Here is a 24,133-nt window from a genome sequence, read left to right as displayed (position 1 = left end):
TATATATCCAATTCGAATTACATGAACGTCATCATTCCCTTTGTCCTCCAAAGACTATTCGTCGAATTCCGTGTTGAGTTTTCGGTGTTTCTTTGGTCGGGGGTTCGGTGCTACCCAAGTCAGCATCATGTACACATTATCATAGGATATGAAGTACCTTTCTGGTTTTCTTGAATATAGAACCTTCGTAGCAGCATAATCGCCTCGTTTTTGAAGAGGCCACCATATACCGGATATGGAGGATCAATAGCAGGGCTGTCATGTCAGCCTGTCGGCCAGATCGGCTTCTTCTTCGCACTCTTATACCTACTCTGAATGAAGAGACAAAACACCACCTGTACCGCCAAACTTATCGTTTGTACATCCGAAAAATACTCGACGGATCTGATACTGCCGCAACGCCGACGCGCACATCACGCACGGCTCCACTGTGACGTACAGATCGACCTCGCGGAAGATTGACGGTGGATAGCTACGCAGCACTTCGTCGATTGCCAGGAACTCTGCATGCCTAGTTCCCTGGTACCATTCAGTGGCTATCCTCGAAAAGAAGAACTCCCATAGAACATACATTCATTGACCGGTTTGTATCGTTCATCCCATACCCGATGATTTTGTCCTGGTACACAAGAACACAGCCTACTGGAGTCTCGCCTTCTTCGAGCGCTTTCTCGCCCTGTTTGTCTTAGATTTGTTTTCCTTATTCGCATCAAAACTGGGCAGATACCATGAGAAGGGCCTGTTTCATGTAGTATTCATGTTTACTGGCGTCTTCTTTGGGATCTTCGTTCAGCAAGGCTTGATACGAGGTGGTTGACATTTTGTCTGGCTACACCTCATGGCTGACCTTGAAGGCGTGAGGCAATCGTCCTCGATAATGAACTTTTGATTGCGGGACGATGGAAGAAACCAAATGTTCAAAACGAATCCAGACGATTAACTCAGCAAGATTGGCCAATCAATACCAAGAAATGACAGATATATTACCACTTTCAACTAGCGCGTCGGTAATTACATTACCAAGATGGGATCATCCAAAGACATCGGAGAAGAGGTCGTATTTATCGACCATTCTTTATCGATATCCTCTTTTTTGGCGCTCGCCGACGCCAACGTCAAGTTCATTCCATGGAGCCATGCCCGCAAGAGCGGCTGGGTCTGATGTCCAAATGGATCAAGACCACCCGCCCGCTTCGATCCTCGACGCGGATCTTACACGCGTCACAGCGGACCCTCATCTGGACTTGAATGAGCTGCGCGAGGAACTGATCGCGAAGCGTCCGCGTACGCTGTCACGTCTAGACAAGCTGTCGATTGATTTTCCCGGGTTTGTCTTTAAGACGCTGCAGTCCGCCCTGGCAGATGACCAGAATCCCGCGGATGACGAGTCGCAGGCTTTCATCCTGCATTGCTTGGAAATCGTCCAGGCAGTCATCCAGCATGTTCCGCAAACGTTGGTGGAGAACATTGCCGCGGAGCATCTGGATGATGGTGTGGCAGTGCCGCTCTACGCGTGGCTGGTCTTCCGGTTGATCGACCTGCGCTATAAAGTGCAACTGGTGAGTATTGCCGAGAAGATTGGGGAGATTCTGGGTGTTGCGGTAAATGCGCAGTATGATCCATCTACCTTGGTCTTTTCTCGCTTCTCACTCTCAACGCTTCTCGGGGCAATCGCTACTGGTGGGTTACCTCTGAATACCTCTATCAAGTTTTGAAGTTGGTTGACTCTGCGTAGATATCCTTTCTTCATTGGAGGCCCTGGACTTCTCAAATGCACAGCCTGTAGCCATTCGGCTGTGTTTCCAGAATCCAGATCTTGAAGATGTAGTAAAAAGCTTAGGCCTACCCTACAATATGTTTAGGAATAAGATGCAGATCGGGACGTTTTTTCAAGCGCTCGGTCTCCTCTTCGATTTGGTGGCGTTGATGGTGCCGTCAATCGAGGGAACTACGAGGAACATGGCCATCGCTCAAGTCCGTCGAGACGCTACCTGGGCTTTGGAGATTTACAGCCGACTCTGGGAATGCGTTTCTGAATGGATCAATGCATCTGAGGAAAGGTTTGATGCGACTTTGATAGATGTTGTGGCGCGATTTTTCCAAGATGTTCTCAAAAGCATCCAGAACCTGTCGAAATTACCCAAACTAGGCTCATTCGACTCTGGCCCAGCCACTCTTCTGCTCCACAGTCTGAACGGCCTGTTGGATTGTGACCATCTCCGGCAACACCTGGTCACAAGCGAGGAGGTCGTTGCAGCAATCGTAGAATCCATTGGCACATTGAAGATTCTTGGAAAGAAGATTCCTGCGCTCGAGATGGATATTTGGGAGACATTAGTTCCAAAATTAACAGAGATCACCCGTGATGACAATTCTCCATGGATGGAGTTGGAAGCATTTGAGGTCAGTCGTGCCTAGCGGAATACTCTGGACATGTCTGATTTCGCTCGCAGGCTACGGCCACTGATTTTCTCGCTGAGCTGAACAGTTGTACGTTCCCGGAATCCGCGCGAGCATTTACACTGTGAACTAACACATAATAGCATCAGCGCAAGAAGGCCCTGCCAGAAAGAAACTTCGTCTGTCGTTACCTCTTGAAGAGCACCTTGAGGTTGATCCTGTTAGGAGACTCCTGGCCAGAGCGTTCGCTCTGTTAGGATCGCATGAAATAGGTAGCTTCAATGATTTGCATGGCCTGGCCGTGTAAGTGATCCCCTCGATTAGAGCTAACGAGAGATGCTGATATGATATGACAGTAACGGCTTCGCCTCTCTTTCCGAAGCAAAACAGCGCGAGTTTTTTCAGATCATTGGCAACATCCCCTGCGCAGCTGTATGTTCGTCGCCGGAAAGGATCTCTGCCGCTAAAGAGGTCGATCTTGTGTACTGTCGCAACTGCGATACAGATCGCGTGACGGGACGCCCGGAGTTACCATGGCACAGCACCGGCGTGAACGAGGTCCGTCGAATCCTTGCAGACCTGGTAATGGCAACACCACAGCACTCGCAAGTGAGGGCTGCAGCGATTGGCGCTGTGAGGAGGCTCTTCTGCCATGAGCCAGACAGCGCGGCTCTCCAGCCTACTGCGCCCATCCTTGGGGAGGTTATCCTACAGGCTTTGAGTTCTCCATTACGGGAGTTGCGGTTAATCGCTAGGTGAGGACATCTAGGACCGATGCAAGCGATCATTGATTTTAACATTTCATCATCAGCAATGCGGTTGCTTGCTTTTTCCGTAGCTCTATCAGAAAAGATATTCGGCGGTCGAACTACCAGTATATCCTAAGTTATCTGGACAAGATTACGCCGAAGTCGAACATTCCCGCGCAGGAGACCTGTCTCCTGACTCTTTGCAAGCTGGCTGCGTACGTCCGCTTGCCGATCATATGTTTGATGATCTTGTTGACGGTGATATTAGGGAGGCGGAGGAAGAAGCACTGCCGTTTATTTTCCTCCGAATCATAGAGTTCTTTGGCCACAAGAACCCCTACATTTGCACAGTTGCCTACATCGAGGTAAGTTTGATGTTTTAATCACTTTCCTCGGAGACAACGTGCTAATAGGATGACAACAGCTTAGCAAGCTTGCTCAGCAGCGGTCAACAACGGTCTTGGGCCTCCTCAGGCCATTCTGGAGATCCATTGCGATTCCCATGGTGAAGGACATTGTGCCACGTCCACACATGGCAGACCGACTTGCAGACCTTATGGGCCTGAGTGCAGAGGATCTCTTGCAGCTAACAGAAAGTTACACACTCGGATACTTTATCCGTAATGGAGAAAAGGAAATCGTCGAGAAAATTGCAAAGAGCCATCATAAAGACAAGTCGGCTTTTGATCTGTGCATGGAGAGAAAGAACCTAGGCCCTATATTGGCTTATTTACTGAGCCAGCCGATGTCTGATCCAGAGACTACGATTCAGGGCTTGCTGACCCATGTTGATCCCAGCTTTGGAGAGATTTCGATCGATGAACTCTTCAAGACCGAGCCGATCGCCGTTGCCGTGGAACTCCTGAAGGCTCTTGCGGATGCTGGAGACAATACGCAACGAGCCGCAGCGGTATGCGAGTCTTCCGCAAGTGGGATAATTGTGATGCTGACGTATCTGACAGTTACACAATGCTCTTCACCTCCTAGCGACTTTCGTGCCTCCGCGCCGATCCGGCTTGGATGCTGCGAAAACACCCCCTTCAGAGCTAATTGCCTGTTTCATTGAAGAGTACACCTTAGGTCTTGTGTCCGAATTTGTTAACACAATAAGCGATGCGACGATTCGACACCCACTGCTGGAAAAGAAGCGCAGTTTGGCCGCAATCGGGGAAATGATAAAGCTTGCCAGGGATCAAATCAGAAGCGCGCTGCCACAGGTTGGTGCTCATGCACCAGTTCTATTGTATCGTCGGCCGCTGATTGTAGTGTACAGATTTGCGGATGTGTTAGGTACGCGCTAGATATCGAGGCACTCTGTGACCAAGCTATTGTGGTCTGGCACACTCTCATAACGTCTCTGTCTGAACAAGATGTGAAGCCACTCGTTGATCAGGCAATTGCGTCCATTCTACAGTACTGGCCCCGGTTTCAGGAGGGAGGGAAGCAGGCGGCGATTGAGCTGGTGGATTATTTTCTGCAGAGGTTTGGTGACCAGCTGACCGACATTCTGAATACGTTGCCTTCTCTGCTGGACATTTCAGAAATGTTTCAATTTGAGGACAGGATCCGCGACGTGAGTTGGCAGATGGATGTCTCAGAGAGGATGCTGGCTTTCAGTACTCGCCTCCAAAGCGAGAGTGCCGTTGTTGCAGAGCAAGCTCTGCTGGAGCTTGTCCGATTCCTGCGCTCCAATGAGGATATGATTCACAGGTCTTCAACCGAAGAGCAATTGAACAATAGCATCGCAGCGCTTACACGCTCACTGCTCGATTGCTGCGTCAAGTTCAATGGCGACGCCGACGCTATCCCTGTGCTCTGTGCGCAAAGCCTGGGCCTGATTGGCTGTCTCGATCCAAACAGGGTCGAGGCAGTGCGTGAAAAGCGAGACATCATCGTACTGTGGAACTTCCATAACAAACCCGAGACGTTTGAATTCGTCCTGTTCTTCCTGCAGCATGTACTCGTCGATGCGTTCTTGTCGGCATCAAACACTCGAGCGCAGGGTTTTCTTGCTTTTGCCATGCAGGCCTTGATGCACTCGATCGAAATCACTCCGGACATTACGAAGCCATCTGCTGAAATTGACAAGAATGATCGACATATGCGGTGGATGCGGCTGCCGGAAACCATCCGAAACGTGCTCACGCCGTTTTTGACGTCTAGATACACGGTTACCTCCGGCGCGGTGCAAACACGATGCACTTACCCCTTGTTTCAGCCTACAATGACACACGGGGTGTGGCTGAGGAGGATCACCCTGGACTTGCTACAGAGGGCAAACAGCCCGAATGTGAAGTTGGTCTTTGGCGTTTGCTCCAGGATCATTCGCGGCCAGGATCTTTCTATTGCGAGCTATCTCTTCCCTTTCGCCGTCGTCAACATTGCACTCGAGGGTACGGACCAGGAAAGGACGGAAGTAAGCCAGGAATTGCTGCGTGTGCTTTCACATCCTGTGCCGGACGGCGATGGTCAGGTACGAGAGAACATACTCTCATGTAGCGAGGTAGGCATGATACAACGAGCTCCCTTACGCAACCGGCTACTTATCCGTTCATCTCAACAGAGCGTTTTCAATTGTCTCGATTATCTGTCTAGATGGGTCCACGCTCGGAAGAAACACCACACTTCGCTAGTCCAAAGCTCGGGAAGACATGGAGAGCAGGACGCTGCAATCGAAAGATCCCTTGCGCACATCAGATATGTCGAGGGAATTTTGAATTCAATCCCACCAGAGATCATCTCCAAGCGGGCTGTCGAGTGCAAATCATATTCCAGAGCTTTGTTTAACTGGGAGCAATATATCCGGCAGCAAAAGAGTCGTCTGGGCAGTAGCGAACATCCCAATCTCGAGCCTCTTTACCAGCGTCTGCAGGATATTTACATGCAGATCGATGAGCCGGATGGAATCGAGGGTATTTCTGCCCAGCTGCATATCCTCGATGTCGACCAACACGTCATTGAGTATCGCAAAACTGGCCGCTGGCAAGCGGCGCAAAGCTGGTATGAGCTGCAATTGAACGAGGATCCAGCAAACGTTGATGCGCAATTGAATCTCCTCACCTGTCTACGGGATTCGGGTCAGAACGGTAAGCCTTGGCAAATCAAATCATGGCATTGTTCATTGATAAAGCTGATATGCTGCAGACGCACTCATCACCCAATTCGATAGCTTCAAAGAATCGGGTGCACCAATGTCCCGACTCTTACCGCACGCAGTTGAAGCTTCAATCATGACCGCCAAATGGTCCAAACTGGACGAGTACCTGAGGGTTTGCACCCAAGAAGGAGCGGATGATTTCACAATCAGCGTCGGCGTTGCCCTCAGGGCACTCCGGAGTGGTCGGGAGGATGAATTCCGTAACATCGTTGATAAACTGAGACGGACAACCGCCAAGTCGCTGACTACAAGCTCAACGACGTCCCTACAGTCATGCCATGACAGCTTGTTCCGCTTCCATGCACTGACGGAACTTGAGACTGTCGTGGAAGCGAGCAAGGCGATGGGCGCAGAGAGGACGCGGCTTCTGGAATCATTGGATCGCCGATTGGATGCACTTGGAGTGTATATTTCCGAAAAACAGTACCTCCTCGGCCTGAGAAGAGCGACGATGGAACTATGGTATGTGCTTTTGTCCGCCCACGCAGAATACTCGTGACTGACGTGTCGATAGCAAGTTTGACGAATCTGAAATTGCACCCGTTTTCCTAACAAGCGCCCGTCTGGCCCAGAAAAACGGCCAGATCGGTCAGGCGTACCAATCTGTACTCCATGCAGCTCAACTGCGGGACAAGTCTGCTACTATTGAGCAGGCTCGGTTGCTTTGGAAAGACGGATATCATCGAAAAGCGATCGAGACAATCAAGGGTGCCATAGCTGCCAACGTGTTTGTGTCTCATGATAATGGGGCCGCTGATGTGACCGATTCGATGAGTGTCTCGTCCAAAAACCAGAATCAAAACATGCTTGCTGCAAGGGTAAGTTTATCGATGGCTTATCCATTATGGATAATGGCATTAATCAAATTGTCCAGGCTCATCTGCTGCTCGCCAAGTGGACGGATCGTGCTGGCCAGACGCAATCCGACGTTATCGTGCAGAGATACAGAGAGGCTATCAAACTTCATAACCGGTGAGTTGATCTAGAAGCGAGCTCTATACCTGCTGACAGGACGCGTAGTTGGGAGAAGGCGCACTATTATCTTGGAAAGCATTACAACAAGATTCTGGAGTACGAGAAATCCAAACCATTTGGAAAAGAGGCGCAGACCTAGTAAGTAAACTCTCGGAGTTATTGATGAACACCTTGCTAACCGCTGCAAGCCTGAGTGGAGAAACAGCGAAACTTGTGATCGAGAACTTCCTCCGTTCACTTGCCAATGGCAACAAATACGTCTTCCAAACTTTGCCCAAGATTCTCACTCTGTGGCTGGAGCATGCATCATCCGTTAATGAGCCATTGGACCCGAAACGCGGAGATAATGTGTAAGGAAAAGCTGCCATCTCGATGACACGGTGAATGCTAACAGGCCCGCAAGCGAATTTCAAAATCACACCATGGCCCAACGGAAGAAAATTCTTAATGAGATGCATAATCAATTGAAAAAGTATATAAGCAGGATGCCAAACGCTCTGGTATGATGATATATCGAGCATCCGGAGTTCCTTGCTCTAACATGGTCTTAGCTCTTCACCATTCTTCCCCAGGTGGTGGCACGGATCAACCACCCCAACGCGGATGTCTGCGATATATTGACCAGAATTGTGGTGAAAACCGTCACTGCGTTTCCACAGCAGGGTCTTTGGACTGTCCTAGCTTTGGTCAAGTCTAGTTCGAGGGATCGCGCTACCAGGGGCGTCAACTGTCTGCAGAGGATTGTCGTACGTGCTATCTATCACCTATCCACTCGAAGAGGATCTGTTTCTGACAAGTACATGACAGGAGCAAACGAAAAAGGCCAAAGGTGACTCGACGATGGGAGCTGAGATCCGAGCCCTGATCAACCACGGCCAAAGATTTTCGGATGAACTCCTCGGAATCTGTCGAGGCAACATTGAAGAAAAGGCAACCAAAATCAGCCTCTCACGCAATCTCGGCTTCAATCACCGAGTGGCGCCATGTGGACTTGCGGTACCATTTCAAGCCATGCTAACGCCTAGTCTACCTGCTAGCCATGATCCGGATTATCTCAAGGGTTTCAAGGCGTTTCCACGTGATACCATCACCATTGAGAGTACGTTCCTCCGGAGTGTTTCGACATTTACAGTGGCTGACGGACTTGCAGAGATCCAGGATGAAGCGCTAGTTCTCTCTTCTTTACAGAAGCCACGCAGGATCACCATCAGGGGATCCGATGGGCAAACCTATCATCTGTTGTGCAAGCCAAACGATGATTTGCGCAAGGATCAGCGCTTGATGGAGTTTAATAACATCGTTAACCGGTTCTTCAAGAAGGATGTTGAATCCACAAAACGACAGCTATGTAGGTATTACTCCTCTTTCATGCATTGCATGAGCACTAACGTGGAACCCCAGATGTCAAGACGTACGCTGTCACGCCCTTGAATGAAGACTGCGGAGTCATTGAATGGGTCGATAACCTTAGACCCCTGAGAGATGTCGTCATCAGACTCCTTCGAGAAAGGGGTATTGTACCTAACGTCAGTTCCCACTGTGCCTGCCCATTTGCAGAGGCGATTGTTAACGACTCTTGCAGTACCGTGAGGTTAAAAGTTACCTTGACGAAGCCTGTTCCGACGTCTCGAAATTACATCTCTTTGACAAAGTACTCTCCAAGTACGTCTTCTGTCAATTTTGCTACGCGGATCAAAGGTTGACAGACAGCAGACTCCCACCCGTACTCTACGAATGGTTTATCGAGACATATCCCGATCCAGGATCGTGGTTTGCCGCAAGGCTACGATATACGCGTACCACGGCCGTGATGTCCATGGTTGGATATGTGCTCGGGTATGCCGGACACGATTCCCCAGCTTGTTTCCTGCCAGTGTGCTAATCGATGCAGCCTCGGAGACCGCCATGGCGAGAACATCCTCTTCGAAGAAGGCACGGGCGGAATCTTGCACGTAGACTTTAACTGCCTCTTTGACAAGGTTCGTGTCCCCGAACCGACTAACGGTCAGGAAAGAATGCTAAAAACTCAGCAGGGCCTCACATTCGATAAACCCGAACTCGTCCCCTTCCGTCTAACACACAACATGATCGACGCCTTCGGGGCCTACGGGTACAATGGGCCATTCCGACGAACATGCGAGATCACACTGGGTCTTTTGCGGCAGAACGAAGACGCACTGATGACGATCCTGGAGACATTTTTGTATGATCCAACAACGGATTTCATTGGGAAGAAGGTATTGTTTCTACTTTCCGTTTCCCCCTCCCCCCCTTCCCCCCAAAATGACTTTACCGGAGAAAGTATTGCTAACGCTGGGCACTGTAGACTCAGAAGAAGCATCCAAATGTCCCCGACACACCTGCCGGGGTGCTGGAAGCTGTGCGAAACAAGCTCCGCGGGCTGCTTCCGGGTGAATCTGTGCCGTTGGCAGTTGATGGCCATGTCGATGAGTTGATTGTGCAAGCGACCGATAAGAAGAATCTGGCGGCTATGTATATTGGATGGTGTGCTTTCTTCTGATTGTATTTTTTACGTGGGATGTGCATGGAATCTTGGAAATGGTGGGAATGGATTAACGGAGTTCATTCGGTAGGCCTAATTGTACATCGAGAATAAAGATGAAATGACGCTCTATAAAAATATAACAGTCATCATAAAAGAAGGGTAATCATTTTTGTCATTTTGGAAGAATCGTAAAAATCCTTTTTCTCATCGCCTTCTCGGCCGGGATCGCCGCGTACGACTTGGACTACGGCTGTAATCACTGTAGTCGCTGGCGGAACTATAGCTGCTGTAGCTGGGACTGCGCCGCCTCCGTCGCGGCGGGCTATCTCTTCGCGGCGGAGGACTCCTTCGTCGGGGAGGAGGAGAATAAGATACAGACCGTGACCGCGACCGCGAGTAAGACCGAGGTGAATACGACGGCGATCGACGCGGAAGCGGGGAGCGGGACCGGGACAGAGACCGCGGACGATAAATATCATGCCTATCGCGCCGCCGGGGTGATCGTCTCCGTGGTGGTGGAGGCGGCGAAACTCGCGAAGGCGCACGACCGTAGGAATCTCGGCGGCGACGGAGTGGGGGCGGAGACCGTGAGAAAGTGCGTCGGGGCAGAACAATAGACACCTTGAGCACCGCACCGTCGATCTGTGCTTCGTGCATGTGTGAAATTGCCGCCTCGGCGTCATCGGGGTCGGCATAGACAATGTAGGCCGTGCCGCGGTTCGTCATGACTGCGATACTCGTTAGCATTGAGCGGAACAATTGCATGAGTTGAATCTCTTACATGTTCGGTTGATAGGCATGTCAATTTTCTCGATTTCACCAAAGGTACCGAAGATCTCATACAGGTGATCCTCGGTCATATTTTTGGTGAGCTTCTCAACCACGATCTGAATCCGCCATCAGTTCAACCAAACTCTTGACGAGCACCCGCGAAGAACGATCGGGAAAGCACAATCGCACCTTGTTGCTCCGCGGCGGCGGACTGGGGCTCCGGCTTGGAGTGTAACTCGGCTCCCGCGGCCAGCGTCCGCGTCGATCTGGACTGCGAGAGCGGGAATAATCGCGGTCCCGCGAGACTGACCGTGTACGACTTCTGCCTCGGTAGCCATTGCGACGTGGCGAGTATGGACTACGCGAGATCGAGCGCGGTGATATGGAGCGGCGGGGAGATCGCGATCGTGACCGGTACCTTGATCTGGAACGTCGCGGAGAGTAAGGCGAAGGGGAGCGCGTGCGCGACCGTCCGCGAGAAGGCGATCTGTACGGCATCCTTCACGGACGGACCGGATGCCGATCGATTGGTTTGAATGGACGCAGTGTCTGGCTCAAGATATAGTGGAGAGTGGTTTTATTGGCAGCGGTGCTGCTTCGAAAAATACGAATCGGTGTCGAGAACTGAGGTTTGAAGACTTGACAGGTTCACGTCTTTACGCTGCGCAGCTTGCAGCAGATGCCAAAGTTGGTGTCCCACCAATCAAAGCGTGCACATGGGCCCACTCCAGAAGCCTCTCCGCGATGACTTCAGTGCTATTATTTACTCCTAGTCCTCTAACTATTCGCTTTTAGTCCACTTATTTACAATCCAAAGTCATGAGAAAATCAATTTCAAAAAGCAGACAGCTTGCTCCATTGCTCATACTCCTGGATCAGCTCATCCGTCAACTGCCGCTTCACCCGCTGCAAAGCCGTCTCAAAGTGGTGCGGCATGATTTCCTGCGGCTGGCCGGTCCTTTCCTCGTCATCCAATGCCTCCTCGCCGGCGGTCTCGCAAATGCTGACAATCTCAGCACCTGAATAGCCTTCGGTTCTCGCCGCCAGGTCGTCGATTTGCACCTGATCGCTGACCGCCGACTTGCTGGTCCATATTCGGAAGATCTCCCGGCGCGCATCAAGGTCGGGCGGCCCGACGTAGATGATGTTGTCGAGTCGCCCAGGACGCATCAATGCCGGATCCAGAACGTCCGGCTTGTTAGTCGCGGCAACGACGAGAACGTTTCGCAGCTCCTCAATCCCGTCCATTTCGTTTAGCAGCGTGGTCAGGACATTGACCCCGCTGTGAGTGCCGCTTCTCTTTGCCGCAATAGCGTCGATTTCATCAAAGAATATGATGCTGGGCCGAGCGGCGCGTGCTTTTTGGAAGATTTCTCGAAGCGCCCTCTCGGATTCGCCGACGTACATGCTGAGGATCTCTGCCCCTTTAACAGCGAGGAAGTTGAGCCCTGCTTCGGTTGCCAAGGCTTTGACAATCAGAGTCTTTGAGCAGCCGGGTGGTCCGTAAAGCAAGACTCCTTTGCGGCTCTTAACGTTGAGCCGCTGCATGCGCTCCGGATGCTGCAGCCGATAATGAGTAGATGAACCTTTGTAGGTGTCAACGATTTAGAGCTTACCTTGAGTGGTCGCTCGACCACCTTCTGCAAGTGTCGCTTAATGTGGTCGTTTCCTCCAATATCGGTCCATCGCACCTTCGGGGTCTCCAAGAAGACTTCGCGCATGGCCGTGGGCCGAACCTCTTGCATCGCCTGTATGACGTCCTCTTCAGTGATGACAAGAGGCACTGAATCTTCCGTTTCCGTTTCCGGTTTGCTATCGTCCGTCTGCAGAGACGACATCTTGGCTTCCAGGAACGACAAATCCATCGTCTGCCGTACACGTGCTTTGCGACATGCTAGTTGTAAAAGAGCAAACAGATCTGCTCCCACATAACCATGCGTCTTTTCTGCTACAAAGTCGATAAGCGCATCCCCTGGCTCCACACTGTTCCCACGGATTGCGCGCAGAATCTCTGCTCGCCCCGCCGCGGTGGGCACAGAGAGCTCAACTTCAATGGACAGCCGGTGCGGCGTCCGCAATGAATCGTCAACATCATTTGGACGCCTGGTGGCAGCTACGACGAGAACTTTTGCGTTCTCGAGCCCATCGATGCATTCGCACAGCACGGAAGACAGTGACGATGACTCTTGTGAGGAAGCCGTACGCTTCGGCGCAATGAATTCAATTTGATCGATGATAATGACACTCGGTTGTGAGAGGCGAGCATCTTGGAACACCTTGCGTAGTTTCGCCTCGCCATCGCCTACGCCGCGATGAAGCGCTGAGGACCCAATGGAAAACGACTTGGCCCATCCTGCAGCTTGGATTCGATGCAGGAGAGAACTTTTACCGACTCCCTTTGGACCGTAGATCAGTATTCCGCGGGTCGATCGGTAGAATTCGGGCATAGAGGGGAAAGTAGAAGAAGTGTGAGCATTGAAATCGACCAGCGTCTCGTTGATGCGCTGGATCGCATTGGACATGCCGCCCAGCCCGGATGGATGTACCTGCAGCGCCGTTGCCTTCACTACATCCTCCTCGGCAGGTGCAGCTCCGATCTTGATCGTAGAGGACTCCTTATTGAAACGAAATATCGTCACATTCACGGCAGCCTGGGAAGCTACATGTACCACCCTGAAACTCCGGCGTTGTCCCTTCATGTCAAACTCAAACACCAGCCCAAGAGACAACACTTCACATCTTGACAGAGGAAATTCCAAGCCCCATTCCCAATGCGGCCGGTCCGCATCTGTGATAGGACCCAGCTGGGCAAGTTTCTCGGGATCGGTACATTCTTCCAGTTGCACGAGACTCGCATCCTCAAGAGACGCATCCAACCTCGAGACTGCAACCTTATCTCCCAACTTGAAGCCATAGCACTCCTGCAACGTCTTGGATGTCTGGATCACGGTGTTCTGGATATTCTCCACGGCCGTCCAGGCAATCGCGGTTTTTGGCGGATCATCGTTCAGTTGCAATGCGCATAGGTCGCCCGCACGTAGTTTCAAGTATGCAAGCGAATTTGCCGATAGGTACACGCGGAACGCATCTCGATGGTCCTGACGGGGCTGTTTCGAAAACGGTCGGACGGTGAAGAGGCGGGGTTCCGACATTGTCAGGAAACGCTGAAAAAGAAAGTTAACGAACTAAACTTGATCGCGCAAGTAGACCATCGCAGTGATGGCCTTTGTTCGAGGTGTATGTCCCCGTTGCGCAGCATGTCGGGGGATCATTCAGGCCTCGCGAGTTGAGATGAAAAAAAAAGCGGATCTTATCAGATCGACCCCTAATTGGGCGATCGCAGAAGAGACCCCCAGGTCGAGGATATCGAAATACAACGAGTCTATGGAAAATCACGTGTAGAATTACAGCCTCGTATTCCCTACCTGCGCTGATTGTGAGTTCCTGATGGTTCAAACAGTTCATAAAACAACACTGCAAGACATGGATGATGACTGATACAAATCTAACACAGACCCATTAGAGAAGATGGCACGCACGCAACATAAGAGGATCAAGAAAAGCAGTCCCAAACAAACACTATGAGCATTTTGGAATCCATCCCGACCAGTGGAACCGCCCTCGTCTTTGAATCTATCGCAACTCAAACTGCGGGAAAGGATCGCACACATTGCAAAGAAGCCCAGAACGGCGAGCCGCAGGCCACCAATCGTTCCGTCATTAACAGCACTTCCCGGCGAAGCTGCTGGCACCGCTGTTGTGCTGATCTATGCTGACCCCTTGGTTTCCAGTTTGTTCCGACTTGGAATTATCCATGACCTTCTTGATTTCGGAGGCCAGAGTGTAGAAGGCCTTGTCCACGTTGATGTTGTTCTTGGCTGAGACTTCGAGGAACGGGATACCCAGCTCATCGGCCAGTGCCTGGCCTTGTTCAGTCGTCACAGCTCGCTTTTCCTCCCAGTCACACTTGTTGCCAATAAGAATCTTGTGGACGCCCTCGCTAGCATGTTGCTCGACATTAGCGAACCATGTCCGAATATCTGCCGTCCCCGTCAGTAGCAGCTCGGCTGTAGAAGGTGTTACGACGCATCATACTGTTGAAGGATCGTTCATCAGTGACATCGTAGACTAGCAAAATACCCATGGCACCTCGGTAGTAGGCCGTCGTGATCGTGCGGAATCGCTCCTGACCTGCGGTATCCCATATTTGTAGTTTGACGCGCTTCCCATCGAGTTCGATCGTCCGGATCTTGAAGTCGATGCCAATGGTCGTAATGAACGAAGGTGTGAAGGAGTCTTCGCTGAAGCGCAGCAGGCAGCAGGATTTCCCAACCCCTGAATCACCAATAAGCAGCAGCTTGATCTGTACGCAGCGAGCGAGGAAGTTAGTAAAGGAGGCAGCCAAAGCGAGAAGTAATCCACGGTCTTGCGCACCAGGAAGTCATAGTTTCTTGTCCCGGCCATGATGATGGAAACCGCAGAGATGCGGCGATCACAGTATCACAAAGAAAGAAGACGGCCCAGAAACGGCGAGCGACAACCTATTTTTCTGGTGACAGAGCAGTCGTAAATTGCACCACAGCCACCGAATGGCGGCAGAATCGCAAGCCTCGATGAACAGAGATCGGTGCACTAAAGGAAAGGGGGAGGGAGCGCGGGAGAAGGAGCGGTCGAGGAATGCGGCGAGAGACGATGCTGTCACAGAAGTCGACTCGAAAACGGAGCTGCACAAGATGCTGCAGCGTCCAGGGAATAATCGCGCTGCAGAAGGAAAGACACGTTGTCGTGGTTGTATCGAGGGAGTGATGGAGGATACTGTATCGAGATGGATCCAGCTTGGGGCCAAGGGAAAACCGGGGTGCGCCAATCTCTTAGCGTCGTGTCAGGCTGCAACAAATCATCGTTGATCTACAGCACAGCCTTTGCATCTGGACCACTAAATAGACTTGTTCCTATCAAGGCCAGATTTTAAATTGCATTTACAACGTCATTCCTCGTCGTAAAAGTGCTCTACAACAAGGAACCGCCCACTCCTCGAAATCGTCCCCGCGATCAAAACTACAACCACCGCGAATACGCCCATTGCATTCGACGGACAACGCGAAACTGTCGATCCACGCCCTGACTGACGTCAAGAAGCTCGTTCATATCCTCCCGGAATTCGTGCAGGCGGTTCTTTGGTAGGGCAAACTTCGCCCTCTCGAGCATCGCGTGCGCCTCGCAGATGAAGAGTCCATGATCCTTGTACGAAAGAAGAGCACCCGGTCCGGATGCACATCGAGCCAAAATGCGGTCAATATTCCTGCGCAAAATGCGGTGAGCCGGTAGCTTCAGGCGGCAAGAGGTTAGGGGGAAGAAGAAGGGAATAGTACCATAGTGCACGGCGTAGTCTCTCCCGCTCGTTTCCAATCCGAAAGCCTTTCCGGTTACCCAGGGCATGATAAGCCCACCGGAATGCGGCATATGACACGAGAATTCCCGGAGTAAGGCCAACGAACCTGGAATTTATTAGCCTCGTGAGTCCGTAACAGTAATCTCAATCAAGACCGCGAACCCAAAGACAAGCTGCTGACTCTTCAAGAGAGCGTCAATACCACTAATCGCCACCTCAACATCCACTTTGGTCTTCTGAATCTGAATCAGAAGGGCACGGATCAAGTCTCCTCGGATCGCTCCCTTGAATGGCTGCCGCAAGTCACGCTCGTAAGCTCGAAGCACTGGAGTCACATCCCCCTCCCGGACACTGGCCGTGATCGCGCTGATGTCTCGTTCTGCATCCTGCGTCCCTGGTTCGGGGTGATCACGGACGAAATCTACCACCATCCTTTCCAAACTGTCTCGGTCTGCGACCAAACTGCGCCGACTCATGATGGCGATCTGGCTCTGTTCGTCGTGTCGAATAGTCCTGATCAGTTGTTCCACAGGCTGCAACACCCAGTTGCGCCAGAAATCGACTGCGGTCATGCCAAGTTCGGTCAGCCAGGTCACAAGTTCGGCCTTGCGACTGGTGACGAACTTCAGGACTGTGCTCGCGGAAAGTAAAGCAGCCGTTGCGGGCAACCAATACCTCGTAATCAATGATGGGCGGCCATGGCGGCGAACAGAGGCTCGGATATGCGCCTCGTAATCGCGAGATCGTTGCTGCAGGATTTGGCCAAGCCTGTCAATAACCTCAACGTAACGAGCAGACGCATAATCCTCCGAATGACTCTGCAAGGCTCGCGTTTCATTATCCACCGCTGTGAAAACATCATCAGCAAAATCAGACGTGCTTGATTCGGCATTGGTAAGACTTCGTAGGGTCATGTCTATTAGCAAGACACTCTTGAATATGACATTCCGCCACTCTAATCTGGACATTGACATCTTCTCATAATGCCCACCGAAAGCGAAACACTCTTCCACCAAGAGTCCAGTTCCGCATGCATTGAGATCCCTGGCATTGCTCAGCAGTTTGCGCTGTTCTCGAATCTCCGACCGCCGTCGTGAGAGAGGTGACAAAAGGGTCGTCCTCACATCTCCCAAATTTCTTTCCTCGACAGTGCGCTGAACTACCTCATAGAATCGCTTCCATCTGTCACCGATCGACCTGAAATGCGGCCAAGGTTCATCCGTGAGATGAGCTCTCAGCCGCGAGTAGAACTCCCAGAACTGGTGTGATATCCGAACCGGTGATGTCTGGAGAATATAGTATCCCGTGGCTAGAGGCGAAGCTAGAACTTCATCCCAATAGCCAATCTCCGCCTCCAGGAACCATGCGTGATCTAAGAGACTTGTCAGGACGATTCCCAGTGTCCGGATAGCCGCCTTTTCGGCCAGGAGCCACAGCGCGTCTTGCAGATTTTCGTCGTAGGTCTCGACACCGTTGGCTGCGAGTCGGTCATGGATATTCCGTGCCTCTTTGAGTATCGCCAACAGCTTTCGGCGGGGGAGTATTCGCTGAGGGGCTGCAGACAAAGCGCGGACGGCAGCTCGGACATCATGGATATATGGTGTCACGGAAAACTGCCTAGAGTCCTCCGCATTGACACTAATTTCCGACGTGTCAATTGCATCTAACTGGAATTTGTCACATTCTATGTCAATGCGAGATACAATCCTAACGAAGGGTCAGATTTTTGCAAAGAAACAGATATTGGGCCGACAATACTCTGCAATCAAAGACATGTCCACAAGAATACCCTGAGAGCACTGGGCCTGGCGTCACTGCTGCAATTGACTGCCTGGTATCATGTCTCGGGTGTTATTGCCTGTCTGAACGGCTCAATCATTATCGCCCGATCAAAACACTGCAAACAACCGAGAGTCTGATACCGACTGATGATGTCAGTCGAACCAAGAGAGGAGTTCATATTAAGTGACTTCTGATTGGCTGATGTCTTGTTTTGAGAATACCGCGGATGTAATTCTCGAATCCAATCCACATATATCCGCACCACATGCAGCTCCCATATCATGGCGCCCATGGCGCCTTCAAGGAGAATCAGATTCAGGGCCGGTTCCTTTACGGATTTCTCATGAAATCCTCCAAGTTTCGTGGCTGTAGGAACGGTTTCTGGACCCTCTTCCCCCGGATCCTCAATTTGCGGTTGTATTTTTCCCACCACGCTTAACCTAGATGGGCATTTAGCTTACGCAAATACCGAGGTTACGTAACGACCAGTGAGAGCTAAGCTGATTCGGAAAGCAACTTGCCGGTCAGGCCAGGCGACGAATCAGATCCGGCGCTGGAAGGTCGCGCCACTCGGATTTGAACCCCTAGGGCCGTGCTCAGGAACAGATAAAAATCCCCAACAACGGACTTCTGAAGTCGCTTCCTACACCATCCTCGCTCGCAGTGCTGGTGCTCGAGCTGAAAATCAATTTCTCTCCCACGGCTCCATTCTGTGTCTTTTCAATTCCTTCTCTGACTTCCAACTCATCACGAATTGAACATCCTTCCAACGCCGGCGTTGAGTACCACGCCAGGGGCACAGAGTCACCATGTGAGTAGACCTGCTGGACTCGCCTCAATTGACTTTCTGTGACTAATGGACATGGCGCAGGAACTCTACGACATTTGCGGCTCCCGCAGCCACCACATATTGGGGCCAGTTTGAGGAGATTTCCAAGAACAATGCCGATCTGAACCTTCTGGAGCGGCTGTGGGCCGCTTGGTATGCGTACATGCAGAATGATGTGCTTGCAACGGGTATCATGTCCTTTGCCATGCATGAAATTGTTTATTTCGGTCGCGCCTTGCCATGGGTGATCATCGACACCTTTGGTTTCTTCCGGCAATACAAGATTCAGAGTGTAAGTGATAAGGTTGCCTGCTCGCACGAGCTGTACTGATGCGATTCAATGCCGCAGTCGAAAATTCCCACCGTTAAGGAGCAGTGGGACTGCGCGATGCTGGTTCTCCTGAGTCATTTCACGGTCGAGCTTCCACAGATCTGGTATGTCTCAGAAAACCAATTGGCCGTCAGAATCGGCAGATTCGTTAACATCATCTAGGCTGTTCCACCCGTTGGCGCAGTATTTCGGCCTGTCCACTAGCGTTCCGTTCCCTCCCGTTTGGAAGATGGCGTATCAGATCGCAATTTTCTTCGTTCTGGAGGACACCTGGCACTACTGGTCGCACCGTCTGCTACACTGGGGTCCTCTCTACAAAGCCATTCACAAGATTCACCATCAGTACTCGGCACCGTTTGGTCTGGCTGCCGAATATGCCTCTCCTATTGAGGTGATGTGCCTGGGCTTCGGAACCGTGGGCTGCCCTATCGTGTGGTGCGCTCTTACTGGTGACTTGCACATCTTCACCATGTACGTTTGGATTGTCCTGCGCTTGTTCCAGGCCATCGACGCGCACAGCGGCTATGAATTTCCGTGGAGTCTGCACCACTTCTTGCCCTTCTGGGCGGGTGCGGACCATCATGATGTGCACCACGAGAAGTTCATCGGCAACTTTGCCAGCAGCTTCCGGTGGTGGGACTACCTCCTTGACACCGAATACAACCCTGAGGCTGTCAAGCGCTGGCGCGAGAAGAAGGCCAAGAAGATGGAGTGAAATGAGTCATGATCAACATTTCGACTGTGGAGTATGGCGCTGTTTTCCATTACCCTGAGCCAAGGGTTATCCGATAGACAGGCTGCTCGGCGGCATGTATAGCTGTCTGGTGTTCTCTTTCACCGAGCAGGTTACGAGTTCGGTCATGCATTATCCTTTAATCACATGTAAGTTAGAGTAATAGTAATAATGGTCATGTTGGATCCGTCAGGAGACCATGGTAGTCAAGTCGGTCACTACTACACTTATAGGTTTGCTTGCCACCATATACACTTTAGCAATAGATTGCTCCTAAGCCTGAGATCGAATTGAAGAGCGTTGCACAGCGCCTAGATTGACTTCGAGCAGCCCTATCCCTAATGACCGGAGATTCTGTCCAGGTCAGCCAGTGTAAGAAGACTGTCACTCAGCTCCGAACGGTTTCGAATCCAGACAGGTCATTGAAAGTCATATCAATCGAAGACCAGAATCTGCTGCAACTCTCGATCAATTGCTGCGTTCTTAACTATGGGTAGAATTCGATCTGAACGAGAATAGAGGAGCATTCGACTCCGAACATGCACTTGTGAACACTCGAATCCTAAATCTGAGTACGGAGCAACTCGCAGTGGAAAGAATCAATGTGCGCATCCCATGCAAACAAGACAACTGAAACAAAACAGTCAGCCGTGCAGAGATGGGTTACCAATCACGAAAATCTAGCATGACAAAACATGGCTAAACGCAATAGCTGAAGGGACAACCTCGCGAGGTTGGACGGTGGACTGATCTCCCCAGCCCTAATTGCCCGATTGCACCCTGCGATGACAGGAGGAGCTACTGGTCGGAGCAAACTTGGGAAGATCCGAGCAGGTGCCTTTAACTCTTCTACTTTTTGCGTCGAATATGGAGTACATCCTGTGCCGTTGTTACTATCAATCATCCCTCGAGCTTTGATGAAGCTCGCTATGTAGACGTCAGAGTCTCCTTGCCCGTGCACGATGAGATATCGGGTGTTGAATATGGACCCGGTACTCGCCACAATTCGGTCGAGAACATCATGGATTCACAAAGGGAATTGTTATCTAGTCTGGGAAATTCAAAGTTCGCAACATGGACCCGATAAATATCTCCTTCTGCGATGCCGCATGCGTGGGGAACCATATGCCTTTGTTCAACTCGTCCATGCCTTGAAATTCTTGTGGACATTTCAGATGGTGACACCGGAGGATTCCCAATCAACATCTTCTCCAACTTGGACTTTGGGAGGCGGCAGAGAATGTAATTACACTGACGGTCCGCTCATCCCCTGAAATCACTTCGAAAGCTGAGGGACACACGAATGGCAGAGAACACATGAAGAGAGTAATAGTGTTTCAACTGCCGATCTGTCAGCCAGACTGTCAATCTCTCCTGTGACAGACGATTGAGCCTCCCAATACTAGCTGACATATCTTGGTGAAAAGAGTACGTCAGAAAAGTTAACCCTAAAGCAGCAGAGTCGAACCCATTATTGCCATGGAGTATACTCATCCGTTCTCTCACTCATCGACGTGGTGATTGGATAAATGTTCACAGTGAGGCATTCAAGTTCGCATGTCAGGACCAACGGGGAGACAAAGACGAATAGAGATCCCACTTTGTGCTCTAAATCCTTCAGGATCTCCGGGAGAGCTGGCTTGACCTGTAACACCGCACCATCAATTCATAGATTGGCAGGTACACATACGAAAAGCCATGTTTCCCTGGTCCTAAACAGCCGCTTCTCTCCAGTCGGCAGACGAGCTCTCCGGTGGGTGTAGATGAGCTCTGAAGCAAACTTCATCTAGGTTCATACATTTGTCCCCCTGTTTCCACAGACAAGATGTCCGAATCGAGGATCTAACCACCTATTCTGCGAACTGCCCGGACAACAACGTCATAGTGGCTTCAGCGAAGAACTTCTTGACCATCTGTGCGAAAGCCGTCAAGTAATGAAGAGCAAACAACCACTGTTTCTATTCTCGTATGCGGAAAGTCCTGCTCTTTCTAGAACCAATGCCGTCCGCATTGGAGTGCCGGCGGCTAGACAATGGTCAGGAAGACTTACTGCCCTGTATGTTCGGACATGGACTCAAAGAAAGAACATTGGACGCCAATTACTGATGATACCGGCCGAGCGTTTGGTTCGTATGGACATGAATGCTCTTCTTGAGCTCTCTGCGTCATCGATGTCGCTATGTTTGCCTTTGGTATGAGAGAAAATCTGATACTTCCTTGGACAGCTAGAAGATCTGGAATTGTTCTGTTGGATTTCTCATCGGTTATGTGTGAAATGTAGCATATTCCCAGCCTCTGTTTCCTCTGGCTATTTTGCCCCTGGCGCCGTCATATCAAACATGGCTAACATCCAGCATGGTTAACCCCGTTTTTACTCTCTCCATCTGTAAGCCAGGATGGCTTGTCTGTCCAGATCTCCTTCCGCTGATGAAAATCCCTCATTGTTTTCAGCAGGAGTAGCCACGGCTGACCAAACTCCTTGCACTACAGGTGCATCGTTTGATGATGCTCATAAGGGATGAACAAGTCCTCGTACTTCCTTTGCTGAGGAGTAATCTTCCAATATGAATTCGATATCAACCTACGTCCAACAAGTGTGACACTCAGGTCAGCTCATCTCTGATCATTCATATGACTTGTGCACGTACGCTTATGTCCGACTTCTGTGATTTTACAGTCTCCGGGGAATAGACTGGGTTCTATACGGAGTACTGAATTCCCGAATCGAATTCTCGGGATTTAATCTTGACTTGGTCAAACTCGTCACCAATCGTCTGATTCGATACGAGTACTTGTCGAATCACTTCTTGAGAAATGCAACGGGCTAAGGACTCAAAAAATTTCGACATCTTCAGTCTCTGTCGCTACAAGTTCCACACAGCAGTTTTCATGGTGGGAACTATGGTCTCTCCAGCAGTTCGTATGGAAGTAGCCTGCACGACCATCAGCATCCATCATCAGATGGATGGTATGAACAGAGCCTCGGGATGTTTAATCCTAGTACAAGCTGTGTTCAAGCCTGGAGGGAATACCTACCTCGAGGTATGCCTCATGCCCATACTTGCACCAGCGTCGTGCTCCTGGCGCATTTCGAAGCATGTCGGCACGGAACGCGCTATTATATACTCACATTGGAAATGCCTCTAACCTATGTGCGGACTGATTCATTCGAGCGTACATGGCGAAGTAATTCCTGCAATAGGCTTTCTTGCCTCCGTCCAGATTCCTCAATCTCGCTGAGACGTTGAAGAACCATGGTTTCGAATGAGTTAAACCTATCTTCTAGTCGCTCGACTCGGTTCGCTATCTTTTCGGCGGCTACCAACTTCAACAGGACATCAACAATCATCCCGTTCTGATCCTCGGTAATCTGCCCTGCACGACAGTCCACAAATTGACTTCCTTCCCGAGTCTGACGGCTTTCTCCTGATGGCGATGCACCAGGGTCGTTTGTGGTATTTGGTACAGGTCTCTCGGACATGGATAGCCTACGTCCGCCTCCATTGGTTGATATCGCCTCCCGTACATAAGCCTGAGGGTCCTCCTCTATTTCTTGTCGCCGTCGCTTGAGAAGCTCGTTGTGCCTCTCACGCTCCTTCCGCAGGCTGTCTTCGAAAGTAATCCATTGGTCAAGGGAGTTATTAAGATCTGAGTTGTTCTGAATCCCTCCGTTGGCTCCATTTTGCCTGAGATGAGCGCGACGCGCGTCCACCATTTGTCGTAAGGTCCGCGAACAAGATGAGGCCGTGTACTGACGGCCAATCGTTCGAACCAGCGTCTTTTGAACTAAGTTCCAGAACATGCCTTTGCTCCGGCGAAATTCCTCTCTATGAGCAAGGCACAATCTGACTAGAACAAGTTTCTCATGATCCTGCAATCCTGATCCACGCCCAGTGGCAGCCGGAGAAGGCCCAGATGCATTTGGCGCTGGTACATCCGCGGCCGGTACACTGGGGGCTGACACATTGGGCGAAGGAGGTAATGACGCTGGAGGTGGCCGTGGCCGCTGTGTTGTATTGTGACTGAACTGTGTCGTTGGCTCGGCCGTAAGGACAGGACGTGGAGTATGTATTATCCACGGTTGGCTTGATGTTGGCGCGTCAAATCTGAATGGTGGTAGTTCGGTCATGACGACAAAGCTGGGAAGATGATCCCGCACGCTCTACTCTTTCTGCAAAGACACGTCAAGTCTCCAATTAGGATACATGGAGGGCGCAAGAAGTCACTGAAGTGACAGAGCAAGCTTAACTGTCAAAAACATGGTCTGTATCGGGGAGGACAACATTTTGACGGCAATCAAGACACGAACCTCGCGAAGTGAGCAAGTGACACCTTCCAAAACTGTGCCTAACCCAACTTGGTAACTAAAGTGAGTCTTCATTTACCGTTTAAGGAATACACTATGCCAATTTTGATCAAGAAGCCCGAAGCAGCAACTGCTATTACGCATGCTTCGGCCTGACCCACCCAAGCTCCCTGCCCTAAGCCTATTCTGCAGCAGGGTTTCT

The 24,133-nt window shown here is 50.9% G+C and overlaps 9 protein-coding genes across 9 annotated transcripts; 2 read left to right on the top strand and 7 right to left on the bottom strand.

Annotated features, from left to right (window-relative positions):
* Positions 1-54: 54 nt before the first annotated feature.
* On the bottom strand, positions 55-820 carry VTN49DRAFT_6574 (uncharacterized protein; the record flags this gene model as incomplete). Its single annotated transcript, XM_069414747.1, has 5 exons — positions 55-110; positions 158-255; positions 311-519; positions 572-676; positions 728-820. 5 exons carry the CDS (start codon positions 818-820, stop codon positions 55-57), a joined length of 561 nt encoding a protein of 186 aa, XP_069265962.1.
* A 316-nt stretch (positions 821-1,136) lies between these two features.
* Positions 1,137-9,802, top strand: VTN49DRAFT_6573 (uncharacterized protein; the record flags this gene model as incomplete). Its single annotated transcript, XM_069414746.1, has 26 exons — positions 1,137-1,680; positions 1,736-2,403; positions 2,454-2,490; positions 2,544-2,703; positions 2,757-3,155; positions 3,212-3,364; positions 3,418-3,514; positions 3,574-4,059; positions 4,112-4,366; positions 4,423-5,652; positions 5,713-6,235; positions 6,294-6,768; positions 6,821-7,124; positions 7,181-7,278; positions 7,327-7,419; positions 7,470-7,631; positions 7,685-7,781; positions 7,833-8,027; positions 8,089-8,380; positions 8,432-8,629; positions 8,683-8,807; positions 8,864-8,943; positions 8,995-9,117; positions 9,173-9,260; positions 9,315-9,518; positions 9,608-9,802. The coding sequence occupies 26 exons, from the start codon at positions 1,137-1,139 to the stop codon at positions 9,800-9,802; spliced, it is 7,281 nt and encodes a 2,426-aa protein (XP_069265961.1).
* A 189-nt stretch (positions 9,803-9,991) lies between these two features.
* Positions 9,992-11,056, bottom strand: VTN49DRAFT_6572 (uncharacterized protein; the record flags this gene model as incomplete). The annotated part of the gene is made up of 3 exons (XM_069414745.1): positions 9,992-10,515; positions 10,569-10,674; positions 10,748-11,056. 3 exons carry the CDS (start codon positions 11,054-11,056, stop codon positions 9,992-9,994), a joined length of 939 nt encoding a protein of 312 aa, XP_069265960.1.
* Positions 11,057-11,392: 336 nt separating this feature from the next.
* Positions 11,393-13,710, bottom strand: VTN49DRAFT_6571 (uncharacterized protein; the record flags this gene model as incomplete). Its single annotated transcript, XM_069414744.1, has 2 exons — positions 11,393-12,118; positions 12,175-13,710. The coding sequence occupies 2 exons, from the start codon at positions 13,708-13,710 to the stop codon at positions 11,393-11,395; spliced, it is 2,262 nt and encodes a 753-aa protein (XP_069265959.1).
* A 309-nt stretch (positions 13,711-14,019) lies between these two features.
* Positions 14,020-14,229, bottom strand: VTN49DRAFT_6570 (uncharacterized protein; the record flags this gene model as incomplete). The annotated part of the gene is made up of 1 exon (XM_069414743.1): positions 14,020-14,229. The coding sequence occupies one exon, from the start codon at positions 14,227-14,229 to the stop codon at positions 14,020-14,022; it is 210 nt and encodes a 69-aa protein (XP_069265958.1).
* Positions 14,230-14,278: 49 nt separating this feature from the next.
* Positions 14,279-15,022, bottom strand: VTN49DRAFT_6569 (uncharacterized protein; the record flags this gene model as incomplete). The annotated part of the gene is made up of 3 exons (XM_069414741.1): positions 14,279-14,598; positions 14,654-14,921; positions 14,993-15,022. 3 exons carry the CDS (start codon positions 15,020-15,022, stop codon positions 14,279-14,281), a joined length of 618 nt encoding a protein of 205 aa, XP_069265957.1.
* A 594-nt stretch (positions 15,023-15,616) lies between these two features.
* Positions 15,617-17,725, bottom strand: VTN49DRAFT_6568 (uncharacterized protein; the record flags this gene model as incomplete). Its single annotated transcript, XM_069414740.1, has 4 exons — positions 15,617-15,860; positions 15,931-16,056; positions 16,113-17,657; positions 17,709-17,725. The coding sequence occupies 4 exons, from the start codon at positions 17,723-17,725 to the stop codon at positions 15,617-15,619; spliced, it is 1,932 nt and encodes a 643-aa protein (XP_069265956.1).
* A 272-nt stretch (positions 17,726-17,997) lies between these two features.
* Positions 17,998-19,607, top strand: VTN49DRAFT_6567 (uncharacterized protein; the record flags this gene model as incomplete). Its single annotated transcript, XM_069414739.1, has 6 exons — positions 17,998-18,100; positions 18,261-18,444; positions 18,535-18,543; positions 18,604-18,853; positions 18,911-18,996; positions 19,055-19,607. 6 exons carry the CDS (start codon positions 17,998-18,000, stop codon positions 19,605-19,607), a joined length of 1,185 nt encoding a protein of 394 aa, XP_069265955.1.
* A 2,917-nt stretch (positions 19,608-22,524) lies between these two features.
* VTN49DRAFT_6566 (uncharacterized protein) lies at positions 22,525-23,754 on the bottom strand (the record flags this gene model as incomplete). The annotated part of the gene is made up of 3 exons (XM_069414738.1): positions 22,525-22,558; positions 22,662-22,705; positions 22,804-23,754. 3 exons carry the CDS (start codon positions 23,752-23,754, stop codon positions 22,525-22,527), a joined length of 1,029 nt encoding a protein of 342 aa, XP_069265954.1.
* Positions 23,755-24,133: the final 379 nt, after the last annotated feature.

Source organism: Thermomyces lanuginosus (genome assembly GCF_041956635.1).
Source record: "Thermomyces lanuginosus strain ATCC 200065 unplaced genomic scaffold VTN49scaffold_40, whole genome shotgun sequence".
Lineage (NCBI taxonomy): Eukaryota > Fungi > Ascomycota > Eurotiomycetes > Eurotiales > Trichocomaceae > Thermomyces > Thermomyces lanuginosus.
This window is presented reverse-complemented; position numbering and strand designations above follow the sequence as displayed.